The 13,958-nt window shown below is 51.0% G+C and overlaps 1 protein-coding gene across 1 annotated transcript in view; it reads right to left on the bottom strand.

The window, feature by feature from the left end:
* CACNA1E (calcium voltage-gated channel subunit alpha1 E) overlaps positions 1-13,958 on the bottom strand; it is a 104,681-nt gene that overhangs the window by 22,768 nt on the left and 67,955 nt on the right. Inside the window, exons 27-36 of the mRNA XM_059477931.1 lie at positions 9,810-9,821; positions 8,455-8,551; positions 7,191-7,351; positions 6,698-6,835; positions 5,955-6,156; positions 5,098-5,262; positions 4,502-4,612; positions 2,990-3,073; positions 2,782-2,907; positions 1,867-1,932 (exon numbers count right to left, since the gene is read on the bottom strand). Of these exons, the coding sequence (XP_059333914.1) occupies positions 1,867-1,932; positions 2,782-2,907; positions 2,990-3,073; positions 4,502-4,612; positions 5,098-5,262; positions 5,955-6,156; positions 6,698-6,835; positions 7,191-7,351; positions 8,455-8,551; positions 9,810-9,821 (1,162 nt within the window). The remainder of the gene's footprint in view (positions 1-1,866; positions 1,933-2,781; positions 2,908-2,989; positions 3,074-4,501; positions 4,613-5,097; positions 5,263-5,954; positions 6,157-6,697; positions 6,836-7,190; positions 7,352-8,454; positions 8,552-9,809; positions 9,822-13,958) is intronic.

A 13,958-nucleotide genomic window follows, 5' to 3' on the forward strand; every position in this document is an offset into this window, starting at 1 on the left:
GAGAATTAGAATATTCAGCACAAAAGAAGATTTATGGCATTGTAACAGGAACCTCGCTCTCTTACCCTCTTATGCTCTTATCCTCTTTTACTCTCTCTCTCATCCTCTCTCCCCTCTCTTCTCTCAGGCCTGCTCTGAGCTGTGGCTGGCAGCTCCCAGCAGGGCCTTTCCCCCAGGCCCTTTGCAATAAACCACAAGTTCCAAGCCCTGGCTTCAGAGATCTCTGGTTCTCCATCCATCCTGACTGTCCTACCACCATCACTCCTACACTTGAGAACATTCCAGGTTGGGTTGGACAGGGCTCTGAGCAACCTGATCTAGCTGGAGATGTCCCTGCCACGGGGCTGGACAAGGTGGCCTTCCAAGTCCCTTCCAACCAAAAACATCCTCTGACTGTGTGATTGCACAAAAAGTGCCCCAGCAAACACAGGCTGGTGCACAGCCAGCGTGCCAAGGAGCTGGTGCCAGGCAGCCATGGGGGAAGGAGACTCTGCTCTCCTTGGCAGGGATTTGCTGTGGGTTGCAAAGGCTGCGAGAGGCTGAGCTGCCATGGAAACAGGAGCATGGAGGGCCTGGGATCAGCTGAGTCCAACCATTCCACATCCATCCATCCCTCCCTCAATGCCATCTGAGCACCACATGGCACCCAGTGACCCCAACCACACTGGAGGTGCAGGGACAAGGTCCCACTGCCCTGGGTGGGTGCTGGGTCACACTCCTGGACACTCCCAGGAGATTTTGCATTGCTGGAGGAATGGTCTGTGATGCTGGGGTGAGGCACAGCTCTGCAAACAGCATGGAGAAGGGCTCAGGGATGGAGGGACAGACCCCACCATCCGCAGGGCCAGGAGAGGCAGCAAAGATCAAACCATGGGCAAGAATCTAACAACAATCCTCAGCAAAAGCTGTGCTAAGACATTAGTAAAGTGCCTCAAATTGGAAATATGTGCTGTTATTACTGTTAAATATTTATTCCCCTTTCCCTCAACCTAAAAATACACCAACTGCAGAGTATTTTTTCCCTGTACAGGTTTTTTGGAATGTGTAATTGTAGAATATTTTCTGCCTCCAGCTATTTTGCTCAAATAACGCCCACAGACTTTACTGCTTGGGGATTCGTTCACAATGGTGTTAAAAAAAAAAAAAAAAAAAAAAAAAAAAAAAAGAAAAATTAAAAAAAATAAATCTAATACTACCACCCAGCAGGGAGGGGGGCTGAGTCAGATGGTGGCTGTTTAGGAGAACACCTGGAGCTGCTGCTCAGGTGAGTAGGACAGGGTGGCAAAAATCAGCCACTGGAAGATCCTAAACAGCAGAGCTGCCAAGCAGCACAAGCCAGGGGCCTCTGTCACCCCAAAATGAGGCACTGGGTACTGTGGCAGCTCACAGGGCAGCTCCACATCCCCAGAGGATTCTTTGTCACATCTCCAGCATGGGATTTAGTCACAGCAGAGGCGAGCCAGCCCTGCAGCACGTGTGGAGCTGAAGGGTTTGGCTCACATGCCTCTTATTCACCAGCTGACACCTCCCCCTGCTCTGCAGACCCCCCCAGCAGCTGGGAGATCAGGGCAGGCCCCAAAGGGGAGCACCCAAACAGACTGACAGCAGCACAGCTACAGGGACAAATGGATGGCAGGCACCCAGCTGAGCGCCCAGGGCCGCAGCTCCAAAGGTACCAGCTGTGGAGCTGGACTGAACAAGGCCATGGCAGTGTCCCCAGGGCCCTGCCGCTCCCAGAGAAGCTGTTCCACCCTCAGCACCCTCCTGGCACAGTGTTGCACACAACGCTGGCTCCTGTGTGCAACACTGGGGACGTGTCAGTGCCACTGTCTGTGCCAGGGGGATACACGGACACGTCTGTCTCACCTGCATCCCAATGATGGCGTAGATGAAGAAAAGCATGGCAATCAGCAGGCAGACGTAGGGGAGTGCCTACAAGAGAAGCAGATGAATCACCTCATCTATCACAGGTCCAGCCCCAGAGGAGTACAGCACACACAGGTGAGCTGTGCTGCTCCATCTCTCCTACAAGGCCTTGGGAACAGCCTGTATTTGGGAGCAGCACCACATCCCTGTGGCCTGGTGTCCTAGGGTGATGTTATGATGCTTGTATCCCTATTTCTGTGTTCTGTTTATGCTGGATATTATGTTCTGTGCCTTCAAGACTGGCTCTGAAGAGTGAATGTTTTGTTTTGGTTTTGTTATCAGCTGGTCCCCCACAGCTGGTGGGGACACAGAGACAGAGCAGTACATGATGCTGCTTTGGCTTTTTGCTTGGGTTTTGCTTTACTTTTGCTCTTGCTTTTTGCTTCTGTTCATTAGTTAGTTTAGCTAAGCAGTCCGAATTTTTCCCTGGACTGTTTTTACTTTCCCTTTTTTGGACCAACTTGAAGCTGCTCCAGACTGGGACCTGGGAAACACTGAGAGCTTGCACCCTGTGGCTGCAGCAGCTGCCCCAGCGCTGGAGGGACTGATAACAGAGCGACCACCCCCAAGACAGACTTTCTGAATTTGTCATCTTTTTCAGAGCAGTGAAAGAGTTTTGTCATCTGGTATTGTTAATTTTGTGTGCTGGGGGGTGCTGTACCTGTTAAATAAACAGGTTCTTTCCACTTGTCTCCAAGTAATCCTTCCCAAACTGGCTGGGGAGGGTTAGGGTTAGGATTAGGGGAAAGGGCCCATGTGGGTTTGCTTTCTGGAGGGGCCCCCTTTTGGAGGTTTTCTCCCAAATTTGCCCTAAACCAGGACACCTGGCAAGAGGTCAGGACACAGGAGACTGACCTTGAAGGACTGCACAAAGGTCCAGAGCAGGATGCGGATGGTGTAACCCTGACGGAGCAGCTTGATGAGCCGAGCAGCCCGGAAAAGCTTCAGGAAGCTCATGTTGAAGCTGCTGGTGTTCACCAGCTGGGGGGAGATGAGAGGGTCAGAGGGAGCTGGGGGCTCCCAGCACCACCCCACAGCCCGCTGCTCCCAGCCCCTGCCTCACCTTGGTGTCTGTCAGGATGATCTCCGTAATGCTGCCGATGACCGTGATGAAGTCAAAGATGTTCCACGTGTCCCGAAAATAATTCTGCAAAAGAAAGAGGGAGAGAGGGAGCGTGGATTTGAGCTCAGGGATGGCAGGTCTGAAGGGTGCTGGGCCACAGGCCAAAGCTGCTCATGGGCAGTGGTGGAGACCTCAGAGCCCATTTGTATGCAGCCACAGTGTGGAACACCGTCCTGTGTCTGAGACAACAGCAGACCTGAGCATGCCTGCAGCAAGCAGCTCTTCCTGGGAGATGATTCATGCCTCCAACAGACCACCCTGGCAAATGGGATCAGGAGAAGCAGCCACAGCCTAGATGAGGCTACAACAGCTCGGCACCTTGACCCTCACAGCCAGGAGGCTGCTGTGCCCTCCTCTTCACAGACACCTGGACACATCTCAGCCCCTGCTGTTTGTGCAGCAGTGTGGGAAACAGTAAAGGTAAGAAGATTTTCAGAAAGCTGTAAAAGCAGGCCTTGGAAACAGAAAGAACAGAGAAAGTAAAACTAGCTGCAGCTCCAAAGTCTGAAAGTAGAAAAAGTTACAATAGTACAGCAAGCAAGGACATGAAACAATAGCTTGAGTTTTAGGCTTGGCTAATACAGACCTTAGGATTGCAGAAAAATATGCTTAGAAAGATAGTAGAAGGTTTTAAGCTTAAAAATGGAGTTTTGTGTGTTGTTATTAGAGAGCAGACAAGCAAGCATTGTGTGAAGCAGGTGTAAATGTGCTTTTAATGACTGGCTAGAACAATCATCTGTAAGCTTTAGCAATGTGCTATTAGCTAGAAAGTTTTTTAAATGCTTTGTAACAAAGAAATATTTGGCTGTTGATGGCAAGATGTGAGCTTTTGCCAGCTTTCTATTGTCTCAACCATGTAATGAGGCTGATGCTGCAATAAAGCTCAAGGAATGTATCCCTGTCCTGTTTGTGACAAACTCCAAACACACAGCAGCTGGCACAACACCAAACGTGACCATGACTGGTGCTACTGGGAGCAAGAAGGGTGGCTAGAAACCCTCCTGGCAGTGGGCTTTGTGTCCCATAAGCAGCAAGGAATAGCTGAAGAAACAGCAATCCGTGGTTTCAGATACCAAATGAGCAGCTGGGAGTTTTAGCACTGTGAATCTGTCAGGGAGGTCTCACTGCTGCTCGGGTACAGCACAAGGACAGAAGTGCAGCAGCATCTCCTGACTTGTGGGGACAAGGGAGCACAGCCCCCAGCATGTGGAACAGCACAGAACATGCACAGCCCAGGCACAGAGCACAAGGCAAGAAGTAAAACAGCAGTGTGGCTTTTCCCAGCACTGGGAAGTGCAATGAGAACCACAGAACTCCAGCCCAAAAGCAGCTCTTAGGCCAGGATCCAAAATAAGTAGCAGCAAGCTCACTTTATTAACACCTTCCCTTCCTTCTTTCACACTGCCAAAGTGCAAATGAACACCCTCGTAAAGAACAGGAGCAGGCACTCACCAGGAAGCCAAAGGCAATGATCTTGAGGACGCACTCCAGGGAGAACACCATGGTGAAGGCAATGTTCAGGTACTTCAGGGCCAGCTCATAGGTGTATGGAGCAGAATAGTACTGATGGAAACAGAGACAGCACTAGCCAGGAGGAGCCTGCCAGCCTCGGGGCTGGTGACTGTCCCAGCACAGACCTGACATGGCCTATGTTTGATGCCCTGGCTGCCTCCAGAATTCCTTCTTTTCCTCACCCCTCCCTCAGGACAGGCCTGTGGTGGTCCACATTGCTTGTCTTGGAGGCATCAAGAACATCTCCTTGCTCTCTCCACCCCTCTCCCAGGACAGATGCCATTCCTTCTAAGAAGGTGGCACAGAGGAAATCCAGGCCTGCCTGCAGTAGTTAAGAGGTCTAAATAATTTGGGTCATTTCCTTTAGAAAAGGTGCCACCTCCAGTTTGGGTCCTGTGTTGTTTCCCGGGCATGTGCCCAGGGAATTCACACACTGTCTCAAAGCACCTCCACAACCAAAATTCCCTCTGCTCCCATCCTGACTGATCCTACTGCTCCAGACGAAGGGGACAGCCTCCCTCTGAGCCCCAGCTCACCTTCATCATGAGCACCACGGTGTTGAGGGCTATCATGGCCATGATGGTGTACTCGAAGGACGGGGACACCACAAAGTGCCACACGCGGTACTGGAAGGTGTGTCTGTTCTGGGGCATGTACCTCGTCAGGGGCTTGGCACTGATGGCAAAGTCAATGCAGGCCCTCTGCAACAAAATAATGCCCATCAGACCCCCACGGACACCTGGGAATGTCACCATCATACTTTCTGGAAAATCCCTTCACGTCCTGGGAAGCTGAGAGGCCTCAGAGAAAAAGGAAAACAATATTATCTCATTTGCTTCTCCTGTGTCTTGCTGTTTTGGAATGTGAAATGTGAAATGTGTTTTGATGCTTTGGAATGTTTGTGCTGCTTTGGAGATTGTTTATCCAACATGTGAATTGTTTTGACTTAATGACCACTCACGGTCAGGCTGTGTCAGACTCTGAAGAGAGAGTCACGAGTTTTTCATTATTATCTTGTTAAGCCTTCTGTAAGTATCCTTTCTCTATTCCTTGGTATAGTTTTAGTATTCTTTTATATAATTAATATAATATAATATAACATCATATCATATCATATCATATCATATCATACCATATCATACCATATCATACCATATCATAATAGATTAGCCTTCTAAGAACATGGAGTCAGATTTATCATTCCTTCCTGCCACAGGGGACCCCAGAAAATACTACAGGGAGGTGCTGGTGGCTGCCACAATTCCTTCCTTCATGATCTGGGAAGGCAGCAGGCTCATGGGTTTCTCACCTTTTCGATAGCAAGGGAGTTCCAAGCTCCCAAATTGCTGAAAGCCCCATGGAAATGTCCTCATTCCCCCTCCCCAGACCATACCTCATTCTTCTCTAGGCTGCACTCCTCCATCATTTTGTCTCCTTGCTCTTGGAAGGTGATGATGATGAGAGCCACGAAAATGTTGACGAAGAAGAAGGGGAAGACCACGAAGTAGACGACGTAAAAAATGGACATCTCCATGCGGTTGCTGCGGCTGGGCCCACGGTCCTCCTCCGTCACATCCACCGAGTGCTGCAGCACCCTGTGGGCAGAGAGGTGGAGAAAAGCAACCAGGGGTACATCCATCACTTCCAACGGGACCCAGCTCTGTCTGTCCACTCTTGTGTAATGACAAGGTAAAGCTCTGTCCTAATCTGCTTTCAAGGATGACCCTTTTAAATGGCTGCAGTTTGTTTTATGGTGCTTTGCCACGTCCCTGATGGAAAATGGATTTTCCTGTGCTCTGCACACAGAGAAAAAAATATTGCCCAAGCTCACATGGGCATTTAGAGAGGTCCAGTCCTACCGTTATCCCTAATATTGACTTCAAATATATCTTCAGGCCGCACAGAAAAGGCATTTTCCATCATTCACTCCCTAAGGAAGAAGCTAACCCCAGCCACGGCCCCAGCCTCATAGCAGGGCTAAAACCTCTCTTGTGCTGGTGTAATTTATGTTTATGAGGTGTTATTCTCTCCACCTCCCAGCCCAGCAGCTCCTCTCTCAGTCTCACTGGGTGTAACCTGACCACCCCAACAGGGTGTCCACCCCTATGGGAGGGGACAGAGGAGCAGAATACTCACTGGGGCCACCCCTCGCCCGTGGACACTGTGAACAGGGTGAGCAGAGCCCAGATGATGTTGTCATAGTGAAACTCGTGCCGCTTCCACTCCCTGCATTTCACCTCCATCTTGTTCTTCTCATGGTCCACATAGTTCCCTCTGCAAGGAGGACAGGGAGCAGTGACCTTGGGGTTTTTTGGCTGCCAGAGTGTGGGATGGCGGGTTTGAACCCTGGGGGCAGCATGGGTGTGTGGGGGTCACCTCTCCTCCCTTCAGCCATGAGGAAGAGGAGGGAGAAGGGGAAAGTAAAACAGAAGAGAGAAGAAGGAAAGAACAGGAGCAAATTAAGGGCTCTGCACTCCACAGAAGGATGGGCCACAGCACTGGGGATGGGGTTCAGCCCATGCTGTCCCCAGGAGCAAGGACTTAACAGGGACCCACACCAGACACGACCCAGCACCCTGCCCTTGCCAGAGGGGTGAGAAGCACCAGAGCTACTCCCCAGGGCACCCACATGCAGTCCTTCTGCGTGTCCTTGGAGCTGTCAGTGCAGTAGAAGAACTTCCCCTTGAAGAGCTGCACGGCAATGACGGCGAAGATGAACATGAAGAGCTTGTAGACAATGAGGATGTTGAAGACGTTCTTGAGAGATGTCACTACACAGTCAAAAACAGCCTGGAAGAGAGGGCAGAGGTCACCCTGGGGAACCCACAGACCTGCACCAAGACCAGGTTACTTGCTGGGTAAAGAGGGAAAGAGCTGGGCCTTCTCCCAGGCCAAAAGTTATTTTGTGAACGAGGTTAACACCCAGAGCACCCACAGCACACATGTAGGCACCATGCAGCCCCTGAGACAGCACCAGGAATGGATATTTGTGTCCTCGGTGTTCTCTGCAACCAGGGAAGCAGATGGGGGACCATCCTAATGATGCAATTAGCAGCACTCAAGACTAATTAGCGAGCACTTCATCATTTTGCATCACCCCAATAGCAGGACAGAGCAAATACTTCTGCCTGCCAGAACAGCACGTTCCTTAGTGCTCTCAGCCCTGGCTCTCACAGCACTTCAAGTGGGGGTTGTCCTGATCCTTGTTTCATGGGATCATGTTTCATTTTCCTTATCCCTGTATCCCTGATGGAGACAGGCACTTCCAGAAAGGAACTGACACGGGCTGACTCCATCCACTGATCAGGAAGAAAAGCTGGGGTCAACCCTCATGTTTTTGGGGTGGCACCCAGGTCTCATCAATCAGCCAAACCACTTAAAAGTGAAAAAAAGGGGCTTCCTCGTTCTCATACTCTTTTTTTGGTTTTGTACCCCATCAGCTAAGGTAGGGAAATTCATAATCCTACCTGTGATGCAGAAATAATCCAATTATTGAGATGGGAAATCCCTCTCCAGTACAACACTGTGACAGCACAGCACACAAAACCCCAAGCTGTTTGCAACCTGCTCTGGTGGGAAAGATTAAAAACTTCCCAAAGAGATTTGAGCTCTCCAAAACCAGGGCAGCCTATTTTTCAGGAGAACATCTGGGCTTTGCTCCATTTTGTCCACTCAAGCCCCACCTTCCCTGGCAGAGGAAATATTCTGGACACTCTGCAGTGCTCCAGGCTTGCTTTCAAAAATTCCTTGAACCTCCAGATACAAAGGGCTCGTAGAACACCCCAAAAGCTTTGAAAACAACTTGTTTATTGCTCACAAACAAATAACTGGGATGGTCCCTGCTCCCAGGGAAGAGGAGAAGAGGATGTGATGCAGGAGATGGAGCTCATTACCTTCAGCTTGGGCAGCCTCTTGATGGTTTTCAGGGGCCTCAAGACCCGCAGCACACGGAGGGACTTGATGGTCTTGATATCCCGGCCCTTGTTGGTCCTGCCACATCAGAGGGAGGCACACACACCCAAAAGTGGAACAGAGAGACAATAACCTTGTAGACCTGGGTGCCCTGGGGAGCTGAACTGCCAACAACACCCCCCCAGCACGGTGAAGATGGGAACAGGAGGGGCACAAACACTGCTGAGCTCCCAGCCCACCTCAACACAGCTCCTCCAACAGCCAGCAGAGATGGAAAACCAGGTAATCCCCTTTTTCCTGGGATTAGCACCCTTCCAGAGACCTCAACAAACCCCTCGCTGTAGGAAGCAGTGCCAGGGCTAGGGCAGACAGTGCCAGGAGGTTTGCAGGGCACAGCCACACGCTGTTTGTAAACAGGGCTTGTGCAGGGTCACCGCCGCTGCAAATTGTTTCCTTCCCGTTGCAAGAGATGCAGAATAAAACGAGGGAGGTTTGCTCAAGGGGGTCCACATTGCCAGGGAAATTGTGGGTGCCTCATCCCTGGAAGTGTTCCAGACAAAGTTAGATGGGGCCCTGAACAGCCTGGTCTAGTGGAAGGTGTCCCTGACTAAGGCACAGGAGTTGGACCCTTGGGAGGGTCTCAAAGGTTTCTCCAGATCAGAGCTGTTCTTGCCTTCACCCCAAATCAGCTGAGGGAGGCAGAGTTTACCAGGAGAATTCTTTAAAAGCCCCCTCATGACCCTCAATTCTTGCATATGATGATTATTCCCTAATCACAATATCACAATACCAGGTAGGATTTTTTTTCTTGTTTAACCAAAGCCTGGATCTCGAGGTCCTGGTGAAGGTGGCACAGCTTGGCTCCACCAGGCACCCTCGAAAAAATGTCAAGGAAATTACTTGTAACAACAGATGCTCCCAATTACACAGCTCCTTGGCGAGGGTTAATGCAACAGGGAGTACAATAATGGGCTTAATCATTACGAGATGTAAACAAAACCACTAATTAATAGCCCTCCCTAGGAGCACAGCCCTCACATGCATGGGAAGCAACTGTACAGACGAACCTAGGACTCACTGCTTTGCTCAGAAATAGGGCCTGGATAAAGGCCTGGGATATCTGAGGGCAGCACTCATCTGGTGCAAGTTGTCACCAAGGCCACCCCACGTGCAGTGATTGACACCTGCTATGGGGAATCCCTTCAGCCCTCAGGAGTGCCTGAAGAGCAGCATGTTGCAGCCCCTGAAAACGCAGCTGAGGGTCAGCCCAGGTGTGGGACAGAGTGAGCTCCAGCTGCAGCCACCCCCCCTGCATTCCCAGGAGCACCATAGTTACCCCAAAGCATTCCTGTCGGCGATCCAGCCCAGCAGCCAGCAAGCAGCACCAGCAGAGAGGTGGAAAAAGAAAGAGAGGAGGAAGGTGAGAAAAGGGTCAGGGGAGCTGCATGGGGACCCTGCAGTAGCTGCCCACCACCCCAGACCTGAGGAGAAAGGCACAGTGTGTAGACCATGTTGTAGCCTTCAGGATGGGGCACATCTCCAGGGAGGAACTCCTCCAGAATCCCCTCCTGCCCTCCCTGCTGGAGGTTTTGGGTGGGGGGCATGTGGTGAAAGCTCTGCTGGAAGAGGAACCTGCATGGAGTTGGGACAGTGGGCAGCAGCAGGAAGGCCCAGTGCTCCTCAGCCAGGAGCTGTGGGGTCAGTGAGCCAAAGGCAGGTGCCTCCAAGGGAACCCACCTGCAAGCCACAATAGTTCCCATCCAAATTCTGCTCAATCACCTCCACTGAGAGCTGCACTGAGCCTGAGCTGCAGTGCAGGGTCTCCTGCAAGCCAGCAGGATGCTCCAATTGTACAAGCCAAGGTGGGCTCCAAGGTCCCTGGCTGTAACCAAACCTCTGTCCCTGCTTGAGCCAAGTCCCTGCCATGTGCACACAGAGCGCTCAGCACTTGGGGCAAAGCCTGTAAGCAAAACTTTTCCTTAAACACATCAAACTCACCCCAGCCCCTGGCTGTGTGTCAGTCCAGAATGTGGGAGGTGTGCTGAAAAGGTGACAGCTTAACTTTGCAGCACTTCTGTGGTGCCCTGACCTGCCTCACACCAGGTTATTCTGCAGTACCTAGGGGTCCTTCTTTCTTCCAGACCCAGTGGGCACAAGGAGATGCTGCAAGGAAAGAAGCCCCTCTGCTGGGTAATCAGCCCCTGCACAGCCAGGGCTCCACACTGGCCACTCAACCTCTGTACCAACCCTTCTACCAGCCCTGGACAGCTCTGCAAAACTGCTGAGAACTGCAGCCTCAGAGGGAGGCAAAAGCCAGCAGGGTCTTTACTTGTGGTTCTGGTTATTTCAGCTAATTTAATTTGAACTCCTTAGAGATTTACAGCTTTTTATTTAGACTGTGCATGGATTGATGGATTAGCTTTCCACGTGGAGAGCCAGAGATGAATGGAGACAGCCTCTCCCAGGATTTGTGGCCTCTGAGGGAGCAGTGGACAAACCACAGTGGCTCACAGAGAGACGGCTTTGTGGGTGGACACTTGGTGGTCAGAGATTTGGATGTGGCACTGCTGAACCAGCTCCAAACATCCTGCTGTGCTCCACAGCCACCCCTGAGGGAAAACCAGAGTGAAGAGGGAGGCAGGAGGGGCAGGAAACCTGCATGGAACACCCCAGAATTCCTGCTGGGAAGTGCTGGACTCAGGCACCAGCTGGTCTCATCCAGGTAATCACCACACTCCACAGGCACTGCTGCTCCCACCCAGCACCATGGAGGAGAGGAGGAGAAGGAGAAAGGAGAAAGGAGAAAGGAGAGAAGGAGAAGGGAGAAGAGGAGGAGAAGGAGAAAGAAGGAGAAGTATAAATGAGAAAAGAGGAGAAGGAGGAGAGGAGGAGGAGGCAGAGAAGGAGGAAGGAGGGAGGAGAAGGAAAAGGAGAAAGAAGGAGAAAGAAGGAGAAGGAGGAGAAAGGAGAAGGAGAACAAGAAAAGAAAAGGAGAGGGAGAGGGAGAAGGAGGAAGGAGAAGGGGAAAGGAGAAGAGAAGGAGAGGGAGAGAAAAAAGGAGAAGGGAGAAGAGGAGGAGAAAGAAGGAGAAGGAGAGGAGGAGGAGGAAGAGAAGGTGAAAGGAGAAAGTGAAGGAGGGAGGAGAAGGAAAAGCAGAAAGGAGAAAGAAGGAGAAAGGAGAAGGTGAAGGAGAAGGAGGGAGGAGAAGGAAAAGCAGAAAGAAAGAGAAAGAAGGAGAAAGGAGAAGAAGGAGAACATTCCCCGTGCCCTGGCCCCACATCAAAGAGCTCACGGAGGGAGAAGAAAAGGAGACGGATTGGAACTTTAGCACCAGAGTTTTCCCCTGGGGATCAGGAGGGAGGCTGGGAGGGAGGGTGGCAGGCTGGGACATGGAGAGCTGGTGAATATCCTGCAGCTCCTTGGGCTGCCGAGGGCAGAGGCAGGTGTTCTTAGAAATGCTTTATAATGCATGAACCCATCAGAAATCACCGTGAGGCCTTTGTTCCCCTCACTGCCCAAGCCATGAGCTCACCTCCTGCAGCAGGAGCCAGGCTGGAGGCGGGGAAGACAGACAGACAATCCTGAAGGTTTACAGGACAAAATCCCCATCCATGGCACAAGCAGCTCAGCATCTGCCCAGTTACAATTGCAGGAGAGAGCAGGAGACACCGGTGCTCACTGCAAACCTGTGTGTGGAAATGCCAAGGCCTTCTCCACACATCCTCACCCTCGAGAATTCAGCTGCCCCATGCCCGGAGGGAACGTCCTTCCCTCAGCAGGCAGGGGCCAAGCAGGGCTGGAAGGTGCCAGGCAGCTCCCCCACATCCCCTGCCAGCTGCAGGGCCACCACAGGAACTGTGCCACCCTTGTGGGGTGAGGGCAAGGGGACAGCAAGCAATTCCTGTGCACTGGTGAGGGTCACCATGACATTTTCTGAAAAATCCTCTTTGTCCAGGATTTTCTCCTGGGAAGCTGAGAAGCCTCAGAGGGGAATGAAAACAAAAAATATCTGATTTCCTTCTCCTGTGTTTGCTGCTTTGGAATGTGGCTTGGACATTGTTCACCAACAGGTGCATGTTTGATTGGGTCCATGTGAATTGTTTTTAATTAATGATCAGTCACAGCCAGCTGTGTCAGACTCTCTGAGTCAGTCACGAGTTTTCATTATCATTCTTGTTGTTAAGCCTTCTGATGTATCCTTTCTCTTTCTTTAGTATAGTTTCAGTATAGAATAATATTATATAATATTATATATGTATTGTATGTACATTATAATAATATGTATACATATTATATTTATGTGTGTGTATATAATATGTATACATATTATTATAATGTAATATAATATAATTTAATGTAAATATAATATAATATAATATTATATCATATCATATCAATAATATCAGCCTTCTGAGAACATGAAGTCAAATCCTCATCTCTCACCTTGTCCTGGGGACTCTCACAAACACCACAGGTGAGGACACCCCTCCACCCAGGAGCAGGCTGAGCCAACAACCTGTGCTCCTTCAGCCATCAAAACTCTTGATGGAAGTTGCCTTGGAAAGAAAAGGCTCCTTTGTCCTCCTGCTCAAACAATGCTGCTGATGCTGAGGGGCTGTCCTGGCAGAGCAGGGATCAGCCAGGCCCTGGAGATGCTCCATCCACCCTCCTGGTGGCCTGTGTGGCCTCCCAGAGGCTCAGAGCATTGTCCCCAGTCTACAAACGTGCCCCCAGCCCCTTCCCCATGGTCTGTGCTCAGCCCCCTGCCCTGCCCAGGGGCTGCTCCATCCCTGTGCTGGGCGAGCTGAATTCTCCCATGCTCTTCCCAAGGAGAGAGCAGGGCTGGAAGCGCCGGGTCAGGAGGGTGAGGAAGGCACAAGTAATGAGCCAGAGGGGCACAGGTGGGTAAGAAACGGGAGAAGGAGCTGCTTCCCAGTGTGAGGTGAGGTGGGAGGGATGGATTGTGGACTGTAATCCATCCAGGGAGCCCCACACGGTACCTGAGCTGTGGCCAAGGCTCCCTGTCAGCAGCCACTGCTGCCAGTGTCACAGGCACAAAGAGAGAACAACAGCGTGACAAAGGAGCCTGAGCCTCTCCTCTCTGCTCCTCTCCCTGCAATGGGACAGCACAGTCCTGGGGATGGACCAGGGGGTGCCCCTTCCCTGCCAGCACCACCTTGGCACCACACATCCCTCCCTGTGCTCACTGCACCCTGTCACAGATATTTTTTATGGAAAATCCTTTCAGGATTTTTCTTCTTGAGAAGCTGAGAAGGCTCAGGAACAAAATGTAAACATTGATTATCTGTTGCTGTGGAATGCAACAAGTAGATCTGTGATTAGTCCACACGTTAGATGTTTCTAATTAATGGCTAATGACAGCCCAGCTAGCTCAAGCAGAGAGTCCGAGCCGCAAACCTTTGTTATCATTCCTTCCTATTCTATTCTTAGCCAGCCTTCTGATGAAACCTTTTCTTCTATTCTT

The sequence above is a fragment of the Ammospiza nelsoni genome, chromosome 9 (genome assembly GCF_027579445.1).
Source record: "Ammospiza nelsoni isolate bAmmNel1 chromosome 9, bAmmNel1.pri, whole genome shotgun sequence".
Lineage (NCBI taxonomy): Eukaryota > Metazoa > Chordata > Aves > Passeriformes > Passerellidae > Ammospiza > Ammospiza nelsoni.